The sequence below is a fragment of the Schistocerca americana genome, chromosome 2, assembly GCF_021461395.2.
Source record: "Schistocerca americana isolate TAMUIC-IGC-003095 chromosome 2, iqSchAmer2.1, whole genome shotgun sequence".
NCBI lineage: Eukaryota > Metazoa > Arthropoda > Insecta > Orthoptera > Acrididae > Schistocerca > Schistocerca americana.
In genome coordinates, this window is record NC_060120.1 from 309,910,064 (window position 1) to 309,928,048 (window position 17,985).

At 42.8% G+C, this 17,985-nt stretch overlaps 1 protein-coding gene across 3 annotated transcripts in view; it reads right to left on the reverse strand.

Moving 5' to 3' along the window:
* LOC124594838 (wiskott-Aldrich syndrome protein family member 3) overlaps window positions 1–17,985 on the reverse strand; it is a 277,912-nt gene that overhangs the window by 37,790 nt on the left and 222,137 nt on the right. For 2 of the 3 annotated variants that reach the window (XM_047133288.1, XM_047133289.1), the window contains exons 3-6: window positions 7,260–7,566; window positions 1,551–1,704; window positions 1,233–1,347; window positions 823–855 (exon numbers count right to left, since the gene is read on the reverse strand). In XM_047133288.1, the coding sequence (XP_046989244.1) occupies window positions 823–855; window positions 1,233–1,347; window positions 1,551–1,704; window positions 7,260–7,533 (576 nt within the window). In that variant the 5' untranslated portion in view covers window positions 7,534–7,566. The remainder of the gene's footprint in view (window positions 1–822; window positions 856–1,232; window positions 1,348–1,550; window positions 1,705–7,259; window positions 7,567–17,985) is intronic. The other variant, XM_047133290.1, reaches the window with a different exon arrangement.

Sequence of the window (17,985 nt, forward strand, 5' to 3'; positions counted from 1 at the left end):
TGTTCTGATATCTCTTTCAATGTACATAAATTAGATGAAAAATCCAACTTGGCAAATAAATAAATAATGCATGGGAGACAAAAATGTAATAATTTAAAGTTCAGTTGGATTACCACACAAACTGTTAATTTCACTCTCATAAAATCACTCTGTTTAATTTATATGACTTTTACATTAAAGCACACATTCTCTTTAATTGCCTTTATACACTTTATACAGGGCAGTCAGAAACAGTCTGAAATTTTTTTTAAGGATATTGCAAGCAGGGTTCTGCTGAGAAATAATTATTAAGAAAGACATTTGATATGGAGCACTGTTTCAGAGTTAATTTCAACTGAAGTTGGCCAATCAGATCACTGCATGCACAAGCTCAAGAGGCCTGCCGAAGTGGGAGTGTTGCCGAACATGTTACTCATTTGGTTTTAGGAAATGAGACTAAAGAGTAATACAAAACCTGGACATGGGACAGTAGCAAGGACCGAACCTGAGCCAAATGCTGAGCAGCCTCATGCGCTATCTATCATCAATGCTACGAGAGCAGCTTGCACTAATTGTGCCTGGAAGCCTGCTTAAATTTAAACATACAATGGCCTGACTATCTTCTATGTTAATTAACTCTGAAATGGTGTAATGTATTAAGTTTTTTCCTAAATAATTATTTCTCAGCACAACCTACCCTGCATCATCCTTACAAGTTCTCAAGACTGTTTCTGACCACCCTGTATAAACTTATTCACACAAAAACCACAATGTTAAGTGCACACAAACTCCAATTTTGCATGCAGCACTCACTCACGTAAAAGGGAGACACATTGCACTTGCCTCACACATCATGTTTGCTAGCAACAGCTCAAACTGCCAAAAAAAGTGAGAAAATTATTCACTAGTGTTTATTAGATACGCTTCTGCTTTTATTATTATTATTATTATTATTATTATTATTATTATTATTATTATTACTATTTGGTATGTGCACACATGGCACTGCTCATTTCACAAAATTAATCATATGTATTTACTATTAAGCCAGAATGGTGAAAAACCTATCAAGTTAAAATGCGAGTATAAATACCGAAAACACTGGTACTGTTATAAAAACTGTATTTTTGTGTAGTTTGAAACTTCCTGTACCAAGTAGTTCAATAAACGTACAGTTACTCATTACAATATAGTTACGCAAATACTGTTTCATTATGGGCAACTTTCAAATCTAAAATAATAAAAGGTTTCACCTTTTTTCCACGGTCATGCATAACACGTTCAGTGTCTTTCAGCATTTCCTGTCGCCACAAATCAAAGAAGTAGTTTGCATCTGTGTAGAATTTCAGTCCATCTTTTCCGTCCTCCCTGTAGGAATAAGGCAATCAATTAGAAAGTATTTGCATAAAACTGTTAATGAAATTAATGTTAATCATTTTGAAACAAAACACAGTCAAGGTTAGAAACACTGCACACACTGCTGAATAATTAACCTTCCTTTTTTTCTCCATCCAGTGAAAATACATTGCTTAATTAATTACATCAATTTAACTGAATATTTCCCTACATACCTGTATTGGTTCAGTTTGTCTAAAGGTGGCGGCTTGTCGCATTGCTGGTACATTTCCATCATTGCAGTGGGCATTGTATCCCTAGAGACCACTTGCTGGTCAAACACTACAGAACTTTTGAAGGCTTTTCTCAAATGTGTGTCTTGCAACGAAACTGTAACAAAAAATTTAACATAAGAGACATATTAATATCTCAGTCAGAATAAATCAAATTAATGCATTGCATAACTGGTGAACGTTCCTGAATACATTGCAGTACCTAACTGAAATCAGCATAAACCAACCACACTGTGAAAGCTTCAAACCCCCACACAAATGAATACTTCATCTTGGTAATCACGATAAGTCTATGTGCTAAAACTGCTGCAGCATACATAATTTACTACTACTACTACTACTACTACTACTACTAAGTTCCGCTCACTATCTCCAAATGACAATATGTGAACTCTAATAGCAGCAATGAGCTACAAATAAAAAAATGAAATCAATAAATAACCCCATATCAACTGGAATACCAACATGCAAAACAAATGACAAGCAGGTCATTCCATGTCAAATCACCCAATAATTCTAGTACTCGTAATCCTTCATCTCAGATTTTCATGAAATTTTGATATTTAGTTATACATATAACATAAGAATAACTAATAATAGAAATCTAAAAAAAAAACTTAAGGCCGAAACTGAGCCAATGAAATGAATTGCAGCGATTAAGTAGGATCTTAGAGTAGCCAGTGTAACTCGGGCAGATGTTACAGATAGAAAAACATTCAGGCAAAAATATTTGATTGGAAAATCGGTCAGAGGGCATTTGGAAAACGGACTGGAACATCATGGTCTGATGAAAGAAAGAGATCATTCTGAAAGGATGAAACAAATTTGAACACAAAGGAATGCCAACTATCAAAAGCGACATTAATGGATTGTACTTATTGGGCCCATAGTTGAATAATAATATGTTTTTGGGTGGGGTCTGTCTTTAGCAAAACACAATTTTGTTTTCTGGCCATCTGGGGCAACCGTAATTAAAAATATCTTAGCTGATGCATAACTTTAGTTCGGTCATTGTAGTATAATTTGTGAATGTGTGATAATGGATGTGTTGTTGAGGTCTTCAGCCCAGAGACTTGTTTGATGCAGCTCCCCATGCTACTCTGTCCTGTGCAAACTGCTTCATCTCCCAGTGCCTACTGCAACCTACATCCTTCTGAATCTGTTTAGTGTATTCATCTCTTGGTCTCCCTCTACAATTTTTACCCACCACACTGCCCTCCAATACTAAATTGGTGATCCCCTTGATGCCTCAGAATATGCCCTACCTACCAATCCCTTCTTCTAGTCAAGTTGTGCCACACGCTCCTCTTCTCCCCAATTCTATTCAGTACCTCCTCATTAGTTATGTGATCTACCCATCTAATCCTCAGCATTCTTCTGTAGCACCACATTTCGAAAGCTTCTATTCTCTTCCTGTCCAAACTATTTATTGTCCATGTTTCACTTCCATACATGGCTACACTCCATACAAATACTTTCAGAAACGACTTCCTGACACTTAAATCTATATTCGATGTTAAGAAATTTCTCTTCTTCAGAAATGCTTTCCTTGCCATTGCCAGTCTACATTTTATATCCTCTCTGCTTCGACCATCATCAGTTATTTTGCTTCCCAAATAGCAAAACTCCTTTACTACTTTAAGTGTTTCATTTCCTAATCTAATTCCCTCAGCATCACCCAACTTAATTCGACTACATTCCATTATCCTCGTTTTGCTTTTGTTGATTTTCATCTTGCATCTTCCTTTCAAGACACTGTCCATTCCGTTCAGCTGCTCTTCCAGGTCCTTTGCTGTCTCTGATAGAATTACAATGTCATCGGCGAACCTCAACGTTTTTATTTCTTCTCCATGGATTTTAATACCTACTCCGAACTTTTCTTTTGTTTCCTTTATTGCTTGCTCGATATACAGATTGAATAACATCGGGGATAGGCTACAAGCCTGTCTCACTCCCTTCCCAACCACTGCTTCCCTTTCATACCCCTCGACTCTTGTAACTGCCAACTGGTTTCTGTACAAATTGTAAATAGCCTTTCGCTCCCTGTATTTTACCCCTGTCACCTTTAGAATTTAAAAGAGAGTTTTCCAATCAACATTGTCAAAAGCCTTCTCTAAGTCTACAAATGCTAGAAATGTAGGTTTGCCTTTTCTTAATCTTCCTTCTAAGATAAGTCATTGAGTCAGTATTGTCTGAAGTTTTCCAACATTTCTACGGAATCCATACTGATCTTCCCCGAAGTCGGCTTCTACCAGTTTTTCCATTCATCTGTAAAGAATTCGCGTTAGTATTTTGCAGCTGTGACTTATTAAACTGATTGTTCGGTAATTTTCACATCTGTTGACACCTGCTTTCTTTGGAATTGGAATTATTATATTCTTCTTGAAGTCTGAGGGTATTTCGCCTGTCTCATACATCTTGCTCACCAGATGGTAGAGTTTTGTCAGGACTGGCTCACCCAAGGCTGTCAGTAGTTCTAATGGAATGTTGTCTACTCCGGGGGCCTTGTTTCGGCTTAGGTCTTTCAGTGCTCTGTCAAACTCTTCACGCAGTATCATATCTCCCATTTCATCTTCATCTACATCTTCTTCCATTTCCATAATATTGTCCTGAAGTACATCGCCCTTGTATAGACCCTGTATAGACCCTGTATATACTCCTACCTTTCTGCTTTCCCTTCTTTGCTTAGAGCTGGTTTTCCATCTGAGTGCTTGATATTCATGCAAGTGGTTCTCTTTTCTCCAAATGTCTCTTTAATTTTCCTGCAGGCAGTATCTATCTTACCCCCCCTAGTGAGATAAGCCTCTACATCCTTACTTTTGTCCTCTAGCCATCCCTGCTTAGCCATTTTGCACTTCCTGTCGATCTCATTTTTGAGACGTTTGTATTCCTTATAGCCTGCTCCATTTACTGCATTTTTATATTTTCCTCCTTTCATCAATTAAATTCAATATTTCTTCTGTTACCGAAGGGTTTCTACTAGCCCTCGTCTTTTTACCTATCTGATCCTCTGCTGCCTTCACTATTTCATCCCTCAAAGCTACCCATTCTTCTTCTACTGTATTTCTTTCCCCCATGCCTGTCGATTCTTCCCTTATGCTCTCGCTGAAACACTGTACAACCTCTGGTTCTTTCAGTTTATCCAGGTCCAATCTCCTTAAATTCCCACCTTTTTGCAGTTTCTTCAGTTTTAATCTACAGTTCATAACCAATAGATTGTGGTCAGAGTCCACATCTGCTCCTGGAAATGTGTTACAACTTAAAATCTGGTTCCTAAATCTCTGTCTTACCATTATATAATCTATCTGATACCTTTTAGTATCTCCAGGGTTCTTCTATGTATACAACCTCCTTTCATGATTCTTGAACCAAGTATTAGCTATGATTAAGTTATGCTCTGCGCAAAATTCTACCAGGCAGCTTCCTCTTTCATTTCTTAGCTCCAACCCATATTCACCTACTATGTTTCCTTCTCTCCCTTTTCCTACTCTCGAATTTCAGTCACCCGTTTTAAGATTACCACATCATATGTAAAACCTGTTACGACAACGAGTTTCAATGTGTGCCGATCATTATTTGGTCGATAAGAACAGTACAACAGCACTTGTGTTTATGAGAAAAACCTCATGACACCCAGGTTATGACGGAGCATCACAATAATAGTGATTTGATATCACGCAGACAACACACGGTCATATCAACAGCATGTATGCAAGTCCTAAGCTAATGGCTCCAAATGATAGTTACACAGCAGAACATTCATTGCCAATATCTGTCCCACATTTTTGCTATGTTTCTCAATTATTACATAGATACTATGAAGATACTCTTTTTGGGAAATGGTATTATAATAAAGCTGATGAATTCACAGTTATCAGTACAGATGAAAAATAATTATCATAGTGAAGAAAATGGCTGTGACAGTGCTGTTCCTGAACATTTCCAAAGCACTATCTAGACAAAATTTTGAGGATGATTTAGTGTTAAGTTCACTTTTTATGCAGGGAAGACCAAGGGAGTAATTGGCACACATCACACATGCACACAACTCGGTCAATGAAGCAAATACAGGGTTATTCTAAATGACCGTCAGAGTTTAGTGCTTTTGTTTTGAGGCAGTGAAAAATCTACAATTACTACTTTTGCAGCAATGGATAGATAAACTTTCTAAGCTTTACTCTGCATTAACTGTAGTTGCCTCAGATACCATCAGGTGGAAATTACAACAGTATTTACAAAATGGCAACCACTGGTCAGAAGAAAGCATTTGTGCTCTCAACTCGTTGTTACTATGGTCCAGTGTCACTTTTGAACAGAGGGCACTGTTCATTGATCTGTCTCTTTTTTCAGCTGTCATAGAGACATTTTATATTTCATAAGTAATTTATAGGTTGCCACAGGCAATGTATTACACTATATTAATTGTTGACCATAAATTCACCATAAAAAATAAGTGTCGGACCTATACTCTTCATATATTTTCTTTTAATAATCTTACATGGGTAACTGCATACATCTTTTAATGTATCACCATTGGTAGGTAGGTAGGTAGGTAGGTGGTTAGTGTTTAACGTCCCGACGACAACAAGGTCATTAGAGATGGAGCGCAAGCTCGGGTTAGGGAAGGACTCGGAAGGAAATCGGCCGTGCCCTTTCAAAGGAACCATCCCGGCATTTGCCTGAAACGATTTAGGGAAATCACGGAAAACTTAAATCAGGATGGTTGGAGACTCACCATTGGTTTCTATGATAGTCATCAATTTTAATAAGTCTGCTACATGCATTTTATCTAATATGCTTTTATCAGATTATGTTTTTGCGTAAATGATGACTACATGTAAACAAGTCCACAGTAGCGACATCTAGGGAGGGTGTAGGCAAACAGGTTTCTGGAAGCTACTGTACCTCAGTAGCTAGCTGGCAATAATCACTATGTGGACGATGTGACCTATTCTACACCATATTTTAAATCTATGTGACGATGCTATGCTGATTACATTATGGCCATATCACTTTAGGACATGGTGTAAAAAAGGTATGTTATACCATATTTTATCTGTACATTTCCCTGGTGTATGACAGTATATTGTGATACTTATTGCTGTTTTATGTTAAAAGACACACTGCTCACTAGATGTATATACTTATATATTTTAGATCTGAAGATGGTCATTACAGACTGAAACTGGTCATTGTCTAAAGAATTCATTTGTGATCAGAGACTGGAATAAAAAAGCACTTTTGAACAATATGTCAAGGATCCTCCTTCCGACACTTCTACTCGCACATGGTAAGCTGACTTTATGGGTAGAAGTTGTTTATGTAAAGGGTGATGCTATTGCTGACATTCCACTGTGCATCAAAAGCAGTAGTGAATGATCAAATTACATTATATTTTCACAGACTGATTATTCAACACTATTTGTTTAACTACATCAAGTGCACAGTGGATTACAATTTTTCTGAAACCTCATCAACCATTTAAAATAGCCCTGTATGTCCAGAGCTTCTCTGTAGAATATTAAAAGTTGTACGAAAAAGTAAACTGCACAAATATTGACCCAATACGGTAAAAGTTTCATCTCTCGGCCAACAGGGAAGGAGTCTGTGGCGGCAGACTGTACGACGCGCTCTGCTACAGCGGCGACTCACCCTCCTCGACGTTGGAGTCGAGCTGCGTGACCTTGACGGCGAGGCGGTCGATGCGCGCCTGGAGGCTGGCGCAGCGCGCCGCGATGCCGTGGGCGTCGCGCGCGAGCTCCCCGAAGATGTCTTCCGCGTGCCGGCTGAGGCTGGACAGCTGGCGCACCAGGTTGGCGAGCGTGCCGTTGGTGGCCGCCTCGAGCTCCGAGGGCAGCGGGAAGTCCTCGGGGATGGTGCCGCGCGACACCAGCACCGGCTCCACCACGCGCTTCGGCAGCGGCATCCCGCGCCCTCGCCCTCACCACGCCGCCGCCACCTGCGGGCGCAAACCGCCACATTCACTACCGCCACACACTCTCCAAAACTACACACTACACAACCAGTGTGGCAAACCACCTCACATGGCACCGCATCGCGCCGAGAGCACCGTAACACATGCATCACCAGAAGTTGAAGGATCTTCAAAACCTACGAATACGACACTCCATCACCGTGCGCAGTAAATCGTGGTGAGAGAACTCCAAGTACATGACGCACGTGGCACATCAGTACGTGTCCACTGTGTGCGAGGGTCTGAGCAGGGAGGGAAGGAGTGGGAAGGCAATTTCCTTTAGTTTTCGCGGAGAATGATGGAACAGTTTTCAGAGTAAACGAAAAATGGCTCTGGAAACTCTAGTGCATATCCTCAACATCAGTGGTTCCCAACTCTTCTGAGATCATTGCCCCCGAGCTCTATGAGATATTAGCTACTAACACGCCTCCTAACCCTTCATCAACATTAGAGTCTAAATAAACTTCAGAATGAAAAAGTTTCTCTGAACACTTAAATTTTTAAAATGACTAAAGATAAGCGATATTTAGTGTTATTAGACAATGAACTTACGAGTGAATGGGACAACTGGTACTGCTTATTTCTAACAATCTCATTTATAGAATGATGAAGCAATTTTCAGAGCATCGCGAGTGATACCCGCAATTCTTCCCAGAAAAAAAAGCTCACTATCCTCATTGAGGGTAGACTTTTATCACAAAACCTGTTTCTTAGTCACCACTCCGCCTTGCTCCAACCAACCACGCACTTCTCTTTAAAATCAATCTGACAAATTCTGAAAACTGTACTTCGGCCTACTGTCTGTAAATCACTACATAGTAGGACTGCTTACTTATCTGTCTGAAGTTTGTGGACTTCAGGCTGCCAAACTTTGTGTTGCGACGACGACGACAATAATAATAATAATAATAATAATAATAATACAGTGTAGGCCCAATAGCAGTGTAATTGCAACTGTGTTGTGCTGTCAAATCGTCTACTGTTGCGAAGTGAGTAATGAAGCTATTTCTGGTCTACTGTGGGAAATACAACAAATAGAACGCATTTATATGAAATATTTAAGCATAGGTGATGTATATGTGTCTCAATTTTACTGTCACAAATTGTCATACTGTACAAAGTATGCCTACAGTGGCTGAATATGCGAGGAAGACCAAGAGAAGCCTACTAGTATCTAATATAGGCCTTAATTTGAGGAAGAAATTTCTGAACATATATGTTTGGAGCACAGCACGGTATGGTAGTGAAACATTAACTGTGGGAAAAACGGAAGAGAATCGAAGCGTTTGAGATGTGGTGTTACAGAAAAATTTTGAAAATTAGGTGGAGTGATAAGGTAAGGAATGAGGTGGTTCTGCACAGAAACGGAGAGGAAAGGGAAGGAATATGCGAAAAACACGAACAAGAAGAAGGGACGTGATGGCAGGGCATCTGCTAAGACATCAAGGAATGACAGTCTGTCGACTGTACAGCAACCAGTTTGCCCTTTGAATCCTCCATCTTCGTGGTCTCCTGTCAACCACCGTCCGAGTCCAGACGGATCCACACTGGGAGTCGCCACTTCTCAGGGAAGAAGTGGCTCAGATCTTTGGCGGTTGAGGAGCGCAACATGGGAACTGAAAAATTGGTCCCACGTTACAGTAAGTGCCTTGACGGCTATGGCGGCGTAATTTAAAAGAATGTCTAATATACTGTTACTCTGTAAATGAAGTTGTGTGTTATATCTTCTGTTTTTATTTAGTTATGCCAAAACGTTCTTTACTTTCTGGTTAACCCTCATAGTATTCTTCACATGAACAAACCATTGTCAGGTATTAAAAGAAGTGGTTAATGACAAAAATCCTCAGACGGACTTAAGAGTCAACTCCGAGCCTTTGGATTTGTAGTACGACACTTCTTATCCACTTTAGCTAGTGAGCCACACTTACGATACTTTAAGTTGTAGACACTTTTTACAGATTTACAGCTTCGTTTCAATTTAATCACTACTATTGCGTGCGTGACGTATTAGAAAGTATTCCCTACTTAACTAAACTGGAAATTGAAACTGCGGACTGCTTAAGCTTCTATTCGGGCTTCTAACACACTGTTTCCCATAGTTTCGCACTCTTAATTGAAGCGACGCATTCCGACCAATCCAGCCAATCAATGATCACTTAACTCGCACCGATATCTCATTCTTTTGACCTCTGTACTCATCCATCTTTAAAATGACTCCAACACTCTCGTCAGGACTTTTTTTTAGTTTCTGTAGTTGTCCACCGAAAAAACGTTCGCCAATTTAGGCGCAGGAGGTTGGTAGCCCTGAGTATCGTTATAACAATACTTATTTAACTCAATCCGTTCAAGCGTCAGTAATATGCTACTGTGCAAAGAGGAGTATTCAGATGTCTTAGTCTATAAACCATTGTTAAAACAGAAATATTATCAAGCACGTCGTGGAACTAAATCAGCTGGGTTGTGAAGAATACTAAGCAGACGGTTCTGTTTATACGAAAGCTAACCACAGACTGTCTAACGACATTCTAAGGTTTGCATCCGAATCTTTAAGTCCACTTGCGCTGGTCCACATAGGACTCAACTGCTGTTGCCGAGTCTCGTTCAACGGTCTGTCTACGTATTCTGGGAATGTAAGAATTCGTGCACTGTAGGAATGATGTAGGTGAAAACATTTCAGTGTGAAATAATTGTAAATAAAAAGTAGAATGTTTAGTTTTAGATAAAAATTGTGCGCCACTTTCCTTTCCAATAAATTAAAATATTTTTCTACACTACCACTCTCACAACCACATCGCAATAAGGACGGCTGCAATAATTATGAAACTGTGTACACTGTATGACCAATGAATTACGACAAATTGCATTAATTGAATATGTGCTGTTTACTTCTGCATGGCAGTTTAGCGACGTGGCGGCTTTCAGTGGAATTTCTGCAGTACTAATCAAGGACATATGGCCAACAACCGGTGATGTCTATCGTCGCTCTTTGTTGAAATTATGCTGAGGTACTGCTGAAAACAGCAATCTGATAGTCAATTTCATACCGTCACAGAAATTTGGAGACTAAGGCTATGACTTCCACGGTCCTCCAATTTTTATTGCACATGTTGGAGAGTCGGCGACTTGTGCCGCCATCTTGAATAATCAGCACACGACAAATAAAGAAAAACGTTGGAATTTTAGAACAATTATGTCATAACAGCGGCTGACTTTCGTCCATTTTTCCATTCGTATCGAAGTCTGCATTACCGTCGTGCTACGTCGTACATCTCTAGGCTGCCCTCCTAAATCTTTGACCCTCGGATCCATACTTCACTGTGTTGACGCAGAGCCTCCTCAGCATATAAATATTCACAGAATGATGTGAGGGACGTGAGTCAGACTCTCATACACATCGAGCCTACTAATGATGCAGTTCCGTGCTCACTGAGGTAAGCTACTCTAATGCTACGAGCGCCGTAAGATGAGGTAATGGGCGCGAACTGCAATAGCTCCTACAATTAAGTATGTGATATACACTCCTGGAAATGGAAAAAAGAACACATTGACACCGGTGTGTCAGACCCACCATACTTGCTCCGGACACTGCGAGAGGGCTGTACAAGCAATGATCACACGCACGGCACAGCGGACACACCAAGAACCGCGGTGTTGGCCGTCGAATGGCGCTAGCTGCACAGCATTTGTGCACCGCCGCCGTCAGTGTCAGCCAGTTTGCCGTGGCATACGGAGCTCCATCGCAGTCTTTAACACTGGTAGCATGCCGCGACAGCGTGGACGTGAACCGTATGTGCAGTTGACGGACTTTGAGCGAGGGCGTATAGTGGGCATGCGGGAGGCCGGGTGGACGTACCGCCGAATTGCTCAACACATGGGGCGTGAGGTCTCCACAGTACATCGATGTTGTCGCCAGTGGTCGGCGGAAGGTGCACGTGCCCGTCGACCTGGGACCGGACCGCAGCGACGCACGGATGCACGCCAAGACCGTAGGATCCTACGCTGTGCCGTAGGGGACCGCACCGCCACTTCCCAGCAAATTAGGGACACTGTTGCTCCTGGGGTATCGGCGAGGACCATTCGCAACCGTCTCCATGAAGCTGGGCTACGGTCCCGCACACCGTTAGGCCGTCTTCCGCTCACGCCCCAACATCGTGCAGCCCGCCTCCAGTGGTGTCGCGACAGGCGTGAATGGAGGGACGAATGGAGACGCGATGAGAGTCGCTTCTGCCTTGGTGCCAATGATGGTCGTATGCGTGTTTGGCGCCGTGCAGGTGAGCGCCACAATCAGGACTGCATACGACCGAGGCACACAGGGCCAACACCCGGCATCATGGTGTGGGGAGCGATCTCCTACACTGGCCGTACACCACTGGTGATCGTCGAGGGGACACTGAATAGTGCACGGTACATCCAAACTGTCATCGAACCCATCGTTCTACCATTCCTAGACCGGCAAGGGAACTTGCTGTTCCAACAGGACAATGCACGTCCGCATGTATCCCGTGCCACCCAACGTGCTCTAGAAGGTGTAAGTCAACTACCCTGGCCAGCAAGATCTCCGGATCTGTCCCCCATTGAGCATGTTTGGGACTGGATGAAGCGTCGTCTCACGCGGTCTGCACGTCCAGCACGAACGCTGGTCCAACTGAGGCGCCAGGTGGAAATGGCATGGCAAGCCGTTCCACAGGACTACACCCAGCATCTCTACGATCGTCTCCATGGGAGAATAGCAGCCTGCATTGCTGCGAAAGGTGGATATACACTGTACTAGTGCCGATATTGTGCATGCTCTGTTGCCTGTGTCTATGTGCCTGTGGTTCTGTCAGTGTGATCATGTGATGTATCTGACCCCAGGAATGTGTCAAAGTTTCCCCTTCCTGGGACAGTGAATTCACGGTGTTCTTATTTCAATTTCCAGGAGTGTATATGGCCACAAGTGGTTTTTCCTGCGTGCCCAGGTAGCACTGAACTGTCAACTCTATGATATATCCTAAGCTTCATGAGCTTCTGTGACTTGAGACTCGCACAGATCCCCACATGATAGTAAGCCTAGCACTCTCCTTAGATAGGCATTCTATTATCGACTACTAGCACGCGTCATGTTAGTAGCGTTGCCAGGAGCTGGATAGGATGAGTGTTTGAAACAGTACCTGTTAAAAGGTGTTAAAGTTTTTTTCCACCGAAAACAGAGTCCTTAAAGCGAGACGCTATCAGTACTAATCTACAAACGAACTGTGATCGACAGTGTCCAGACACCCTAATGTAATGTGGAATTGACCACTATATAACCCAAGATGCGAACCCACCAGTTTAAAAGGAGGCTGCGAGCACTGTGTTGTCAATAGACAGGCAGTTAACAGCAGAATGCGTCGATTAGGAGAGCTTAGTAACTTTGAACACGTGGGCTATTCACCGGGTGTCAAGTGAGTGACAAGTCCGAGGGACATTTCAACCCTTCTAAAACTGCTCAAGTTGACTGGTGATGAAGTGATGTGGTAATGTGAAGGTACAACCGCAGCCAAACCAAGACCTGGCAGACCTCATGTACTGACGGACAGGGACCGTCAAGCATTGCGGAGGGTATTTGTGGGAAAAAAGAAAAAACTGATGAAATCAGGAATCACTCTTGACATCCAAAGTGCCACCAGCAGTCCAGCTAGCAGAATGACTGTGCGTAAGGAGTTAAAAAATTGGGATATAATAGTCGAGCAGCTCCTCATTAGCCACACATTTATGTAGCAAGTGTTGCACGACGTTTGTAGTAAAGCACAACTTGTGAGACGATGTGTTGGTGGATAATAACATTCCTGAAATTAAATGGTCGGCCTAGAGCCCCATCTGAACCCAATGGAACGCTTTTGGGATGAGTTAGAACGTCGACTTCGCTCCAGACCCAGTGTCCAACATCACTGTCTTCTCTGGTTTCCCCTCCTGAGGGAGAATCGGCTGCCATTACTCGACAGACATCTCACTGAAAGTATCACCAGCAGAGAGAAAACTGTCTAAAAGGTGAAGGATGGATGAGAGATCAGCGTTAAGACACTCCACAGCTTCACGAATGACTAAGCAGAGTCTGCTTTACCGCGACATACATTTCCTGTGCGACAAATGGCCAAAGATTGGCTGGTCTAACGTATAACACGAAGAAAGGAGTTCATTTCGCTTGTTGCAGGTTTGCTGACAAGGCGTAATGTAAGGTTTACCAAAGATGTCAAAATGGTATATTGCCTCTGTCTTCAGTAGACAAGTTACAGAAAATATGTAGCATTGTTTTGTCCAGCCACATACGGGGCGTAGAATAAATGATAGGGGTTCCGTATAACTTTGTCTTATAAATCTGTACGTTGCGTGGCCGTAGGTACATAGGGGGCCTCTACTTTCTCCTCTGGCTACTCCATTCGCAGACTGATTACAGGAAGTACCTTTCCGCATAGTTCGCGTTTCACTAACTTCACAATCATTGGAATTACCCGAGGGAACAAAGTTTCTTGCGTCATCTTTGACTGCGCGCCGTCTGAATTCTCTCTGTCACGCATAACTGCTTTCCTAAACAGTCGTAAAGTTTATGTGACATTCGAGCTGAGCAAACACGCTCAGCGACATATTAACACAGCTCTTCTCTGCATCATCTCTGTTTTCTGTAAATTCAAAGAAGTAAGGCTCCCGACATTGCCGGATAGGTCTATTCTTATTTAAAGACCTCAGCTGACCATACTAGGCGTGTGTGAATCTAATCGTGCGCTTCATGCTCCGTAGCAACAGAGTAGTAAGACGCTTGTAAGAGGTTCTGACGATCGCACAGTAGCACTACTCAGAAGGCTTTCAGAAGCCGTTAACGAGGAGACACTCACAATGAGCGTGAACGAACACACACACACACACACACACACACACACACACACACACACAAAGAAAGGTCATCTCCTGGCTATTCTGTCTCACTGGCACATCAGCAGAGCGCGGAAAGCGCAGAAAGAATAATGCACGCCTTCTATTTAATTCACGAGATCGTTGCCAAGGTGAGAGTACACGAGTTATATAAAATTTCTAGGATACAACAATGGTGCTCAGATAGCAAGCTGCTTTACGCTTTTAAACACGTAAAAGTCGCAATGAAGTTTGTAGTCATAGCACTGTTGTGGTTGTCACTCTTATCGTCATTTATGGTGCTGTCGAATTCATGCACCTCACTGTTCGAGTATCGCATACGACTAAGGACATGCTATCTTAATTACTTGACTCAAGTTTTTGCATTCCTTTCTTCCATTGTCCAATGAGCGTGAGAGTGCCTGATAGTGTTTGAGGTATGTTCAAATATCTTTTTTATGCAGTCTCACTGTTCCCATTCTTCTTAACTGTTATTCGTTAAGCGTGCAATCCAATAACTTATTTTCAGGAAATTCTCGGAGGAAAAAATATGAAAGATTCTATGCTTTGTTGTTCTTTATTTCCTGGCGGCAGTATTTCGCTACCACAGCTTCAATGCGGGAGATATTTTTTACAATGATGTAAAAAAATTCCAACATCAAGGAGTTGTGCCAGATAAACGAGAGTTGGTAGGCATATTTCTACGTCTGAAGCATGTCGTCTATTCAAATTTCGATTCAGTCGCAGAAGAGTAGCACTAGTAGCGCCACTATAAAGAAGCAAATCAGGTTTGCTTTAAATATATGCTGTAATGGTTGTAAGCGTTAGCTACCTTCCAGATTGGACGTGGTGAGTTGATGATACTCAAGAATGCCTTTAAGACGACGAAGACGCCGTTGTCAACACCTTACTGAGTTTGAACGAGGTCGTGTAACAGGGCTAAGAGAATTTAACGTTCCTTCCGCGATAATCTGGCAAGAATGTAGTCATTGCACATGATTGGTGGCAGCGGTGGTCACGGGAAGGTCCGGTTGCGAGAAGACCGAGCGCCGTAAGGCCACGTAGCACTACCGAGAGGAAGACCGTCGTATTCAGAGCAAGGCTGTGGCGCTTAAAAATCTGTTGCTTCAAGGAGAGATCCGAGTCAGACGCCCTGTAGCGTCCATTCTACTTATCCCAAATCACCGTCATTTGCGACGTCTGTGATGTCAAGCGAGAGCTCATTGGAGGGCAGGGTGGAGATGTGTTGTGGTTTCTGCTGTAAGCTGGTTCTGACTCGGTGTCAGTGATAGCCACGTATTGGTTAGGAGGCGGCCAACTGAGGGCCTACTGAACTTGTCTGCGTGCTAAACACAGAGGACCTAAACCTTGTGTTATGATCTGGGGAGCAATTTCATTTGACAGCAGAATCACTCTCGTGGTTATCTCACGCATCCTGATTCAAAATTTGTACGCCAATAGTATGATTCGACCTGTTATGCTGCCATTCATGAACAGCACTCCTGGGGATGTTTTCTAACAGGATAAAGCTCGCTCAAATACCGGTTTTAACCCAATATGCTCTACAGAGTGCCTTGGTCTGCTCGATCACGAGAACTGTCTCCAATCAAGCATGTATAGGACGTCATCGGATGACAACTCCAGCGTCATCCACAACCAGCATTAGCCATCCCTCTAATGACCATGTGCTACAGGCGTGGAACTCCAGCCCACTGACACCCGGCACATGTGTGACAATGCACACACGTCTGCATGCTTGCATTCAACATTCTGACGGTTAAACCGGTCATTAGTGTACCAGCATTTTACGTTTACAATGGCTTTTCTCGCGCTTACATTAACCTGTAATCTTGCAACTTTAATCATCGAAGGCTGTGACCTCGACAAATATACTTCTCAACTTCAAATGCTCTACGTTAATTATTTCTTGGTGCTGGGCTTTTTTCCTCGTGTACTAAGGAATTTAACTGTGTATATGTCGGGGTGGTGGAGAGGGAGAGGGGGAGAGAGAGAGAGAGAGAGAGAGAGAGAGAGAGAGAGAGAGAGAGAGAGAGAGAGAGAGAGAGAGAGAGGGGGGGGGGGGGGAGGGGGTTGATGTCTTAAAAATCGTTCAGACGACGGGTGCCAGTGCACTAGGAGTGTGATCAGCCATGCGCCGCAGCAAGCACAGGCAGAGACAGAGCGAGCATTGACGCTTTTTCTGCTTCCATTTCCGGTGTTTTTACGCAGCAGCGCCGCAGCTCCAGCGGCTGTACTGCTTAGCGCTCATCGTGACATCATCGTCACTGCTTGCTGGCACTACCCAGAGGCACAGGCCGACCCCTCAGCCCACGCAAGTGCTTTTCATCTCTGCATTCCGCCACCCACTTAGGCCAGTTTCACACGTTAAGATTTCTGCCCTACGGCGAACTGCCCTGTGCCGTTCTTGCTGCTGACTTTTCACACTTTCCGGCTATGTAACGGATCCAGTAGCTAGATACCGACTGTTGTAAAAACATACTTATTACAAGAACAAGGAAACTATTTTTTCCTTTCGCACGATTTTTCCCACGGTATTCTCTCGCTATTTTGAAACTAGTATTTGCTAAAAATACACAATTTTTTTCCTTTTTACACGTGACAGTATAACGTCTTAGTTTTGCCATCACAGACTATGTTAAATTTTACTATTAGTCAAGCACGTGCACTTTATTCACAAATGCTCTATTGAAAATGTGTGATTGTGTGTAACTCATCGTTCTGTGCGTTTCAGACCACACATTACAGAAAAAGTTTTTAAAGTTCGAATGACACTTTTACCTGTCTACATGAGTAAGAGCATGCGATGCAAAAGCGTTAGTTATTCGCGTTATCACGTCAGCTATGGCATTACTGTTGGCTTCTCTCTCCACAGCCGTTCTGTTTGTTGGTGACGGTCGCAGCCGAGAGCACAACGAAGATGGACCGCAGGCGTTTACTTGCTTCGTGCAGTCATTGTCGATGGACAACAGTGTCAGAGAATCCAAAGGGTTCATCCCATTAATGAAAAAATGAGAATCGTTCGAAATTTCAGCTCTTGTTCCAAGATAGGAGCAACAACCACAATTAAAGTTATTTGCTAGCTATTATAGATTTCGACGATATGCACGGTCGATTGAAGAAACATTTACAAAACTTGGCATGAAAAGCTGTGCGTAGCAGAGTTTAGCTCTTTCGCCAAGTTGTGTGAACACTTCCACCGCCTCAAACATGTCTGCGACGCTACAGACCGCCGTAGGTTGGCTGCCCTTGCAGCTGCAAGGCACGGCGGCATACGGTCGTCGGACAGCTGCAGCTGTGTGTGTTCCGGTCACTTGCCATACCGTGTGAAATCCCTCGCTTAATACCGTGGACTGTCGAAAAGCCTGCGCTTTGAGGTATGGTGGAAACCATAGCGTGTGCAACAGGCTAACAGTTCAATAGGCGCGCGTTTGGTACGGTCTCTGGTGTTAAGTTCTGCAAACGCAGTTTCATACCACTACATCAGCCTGAAACGTAATTACATTCGAGCCTTACATA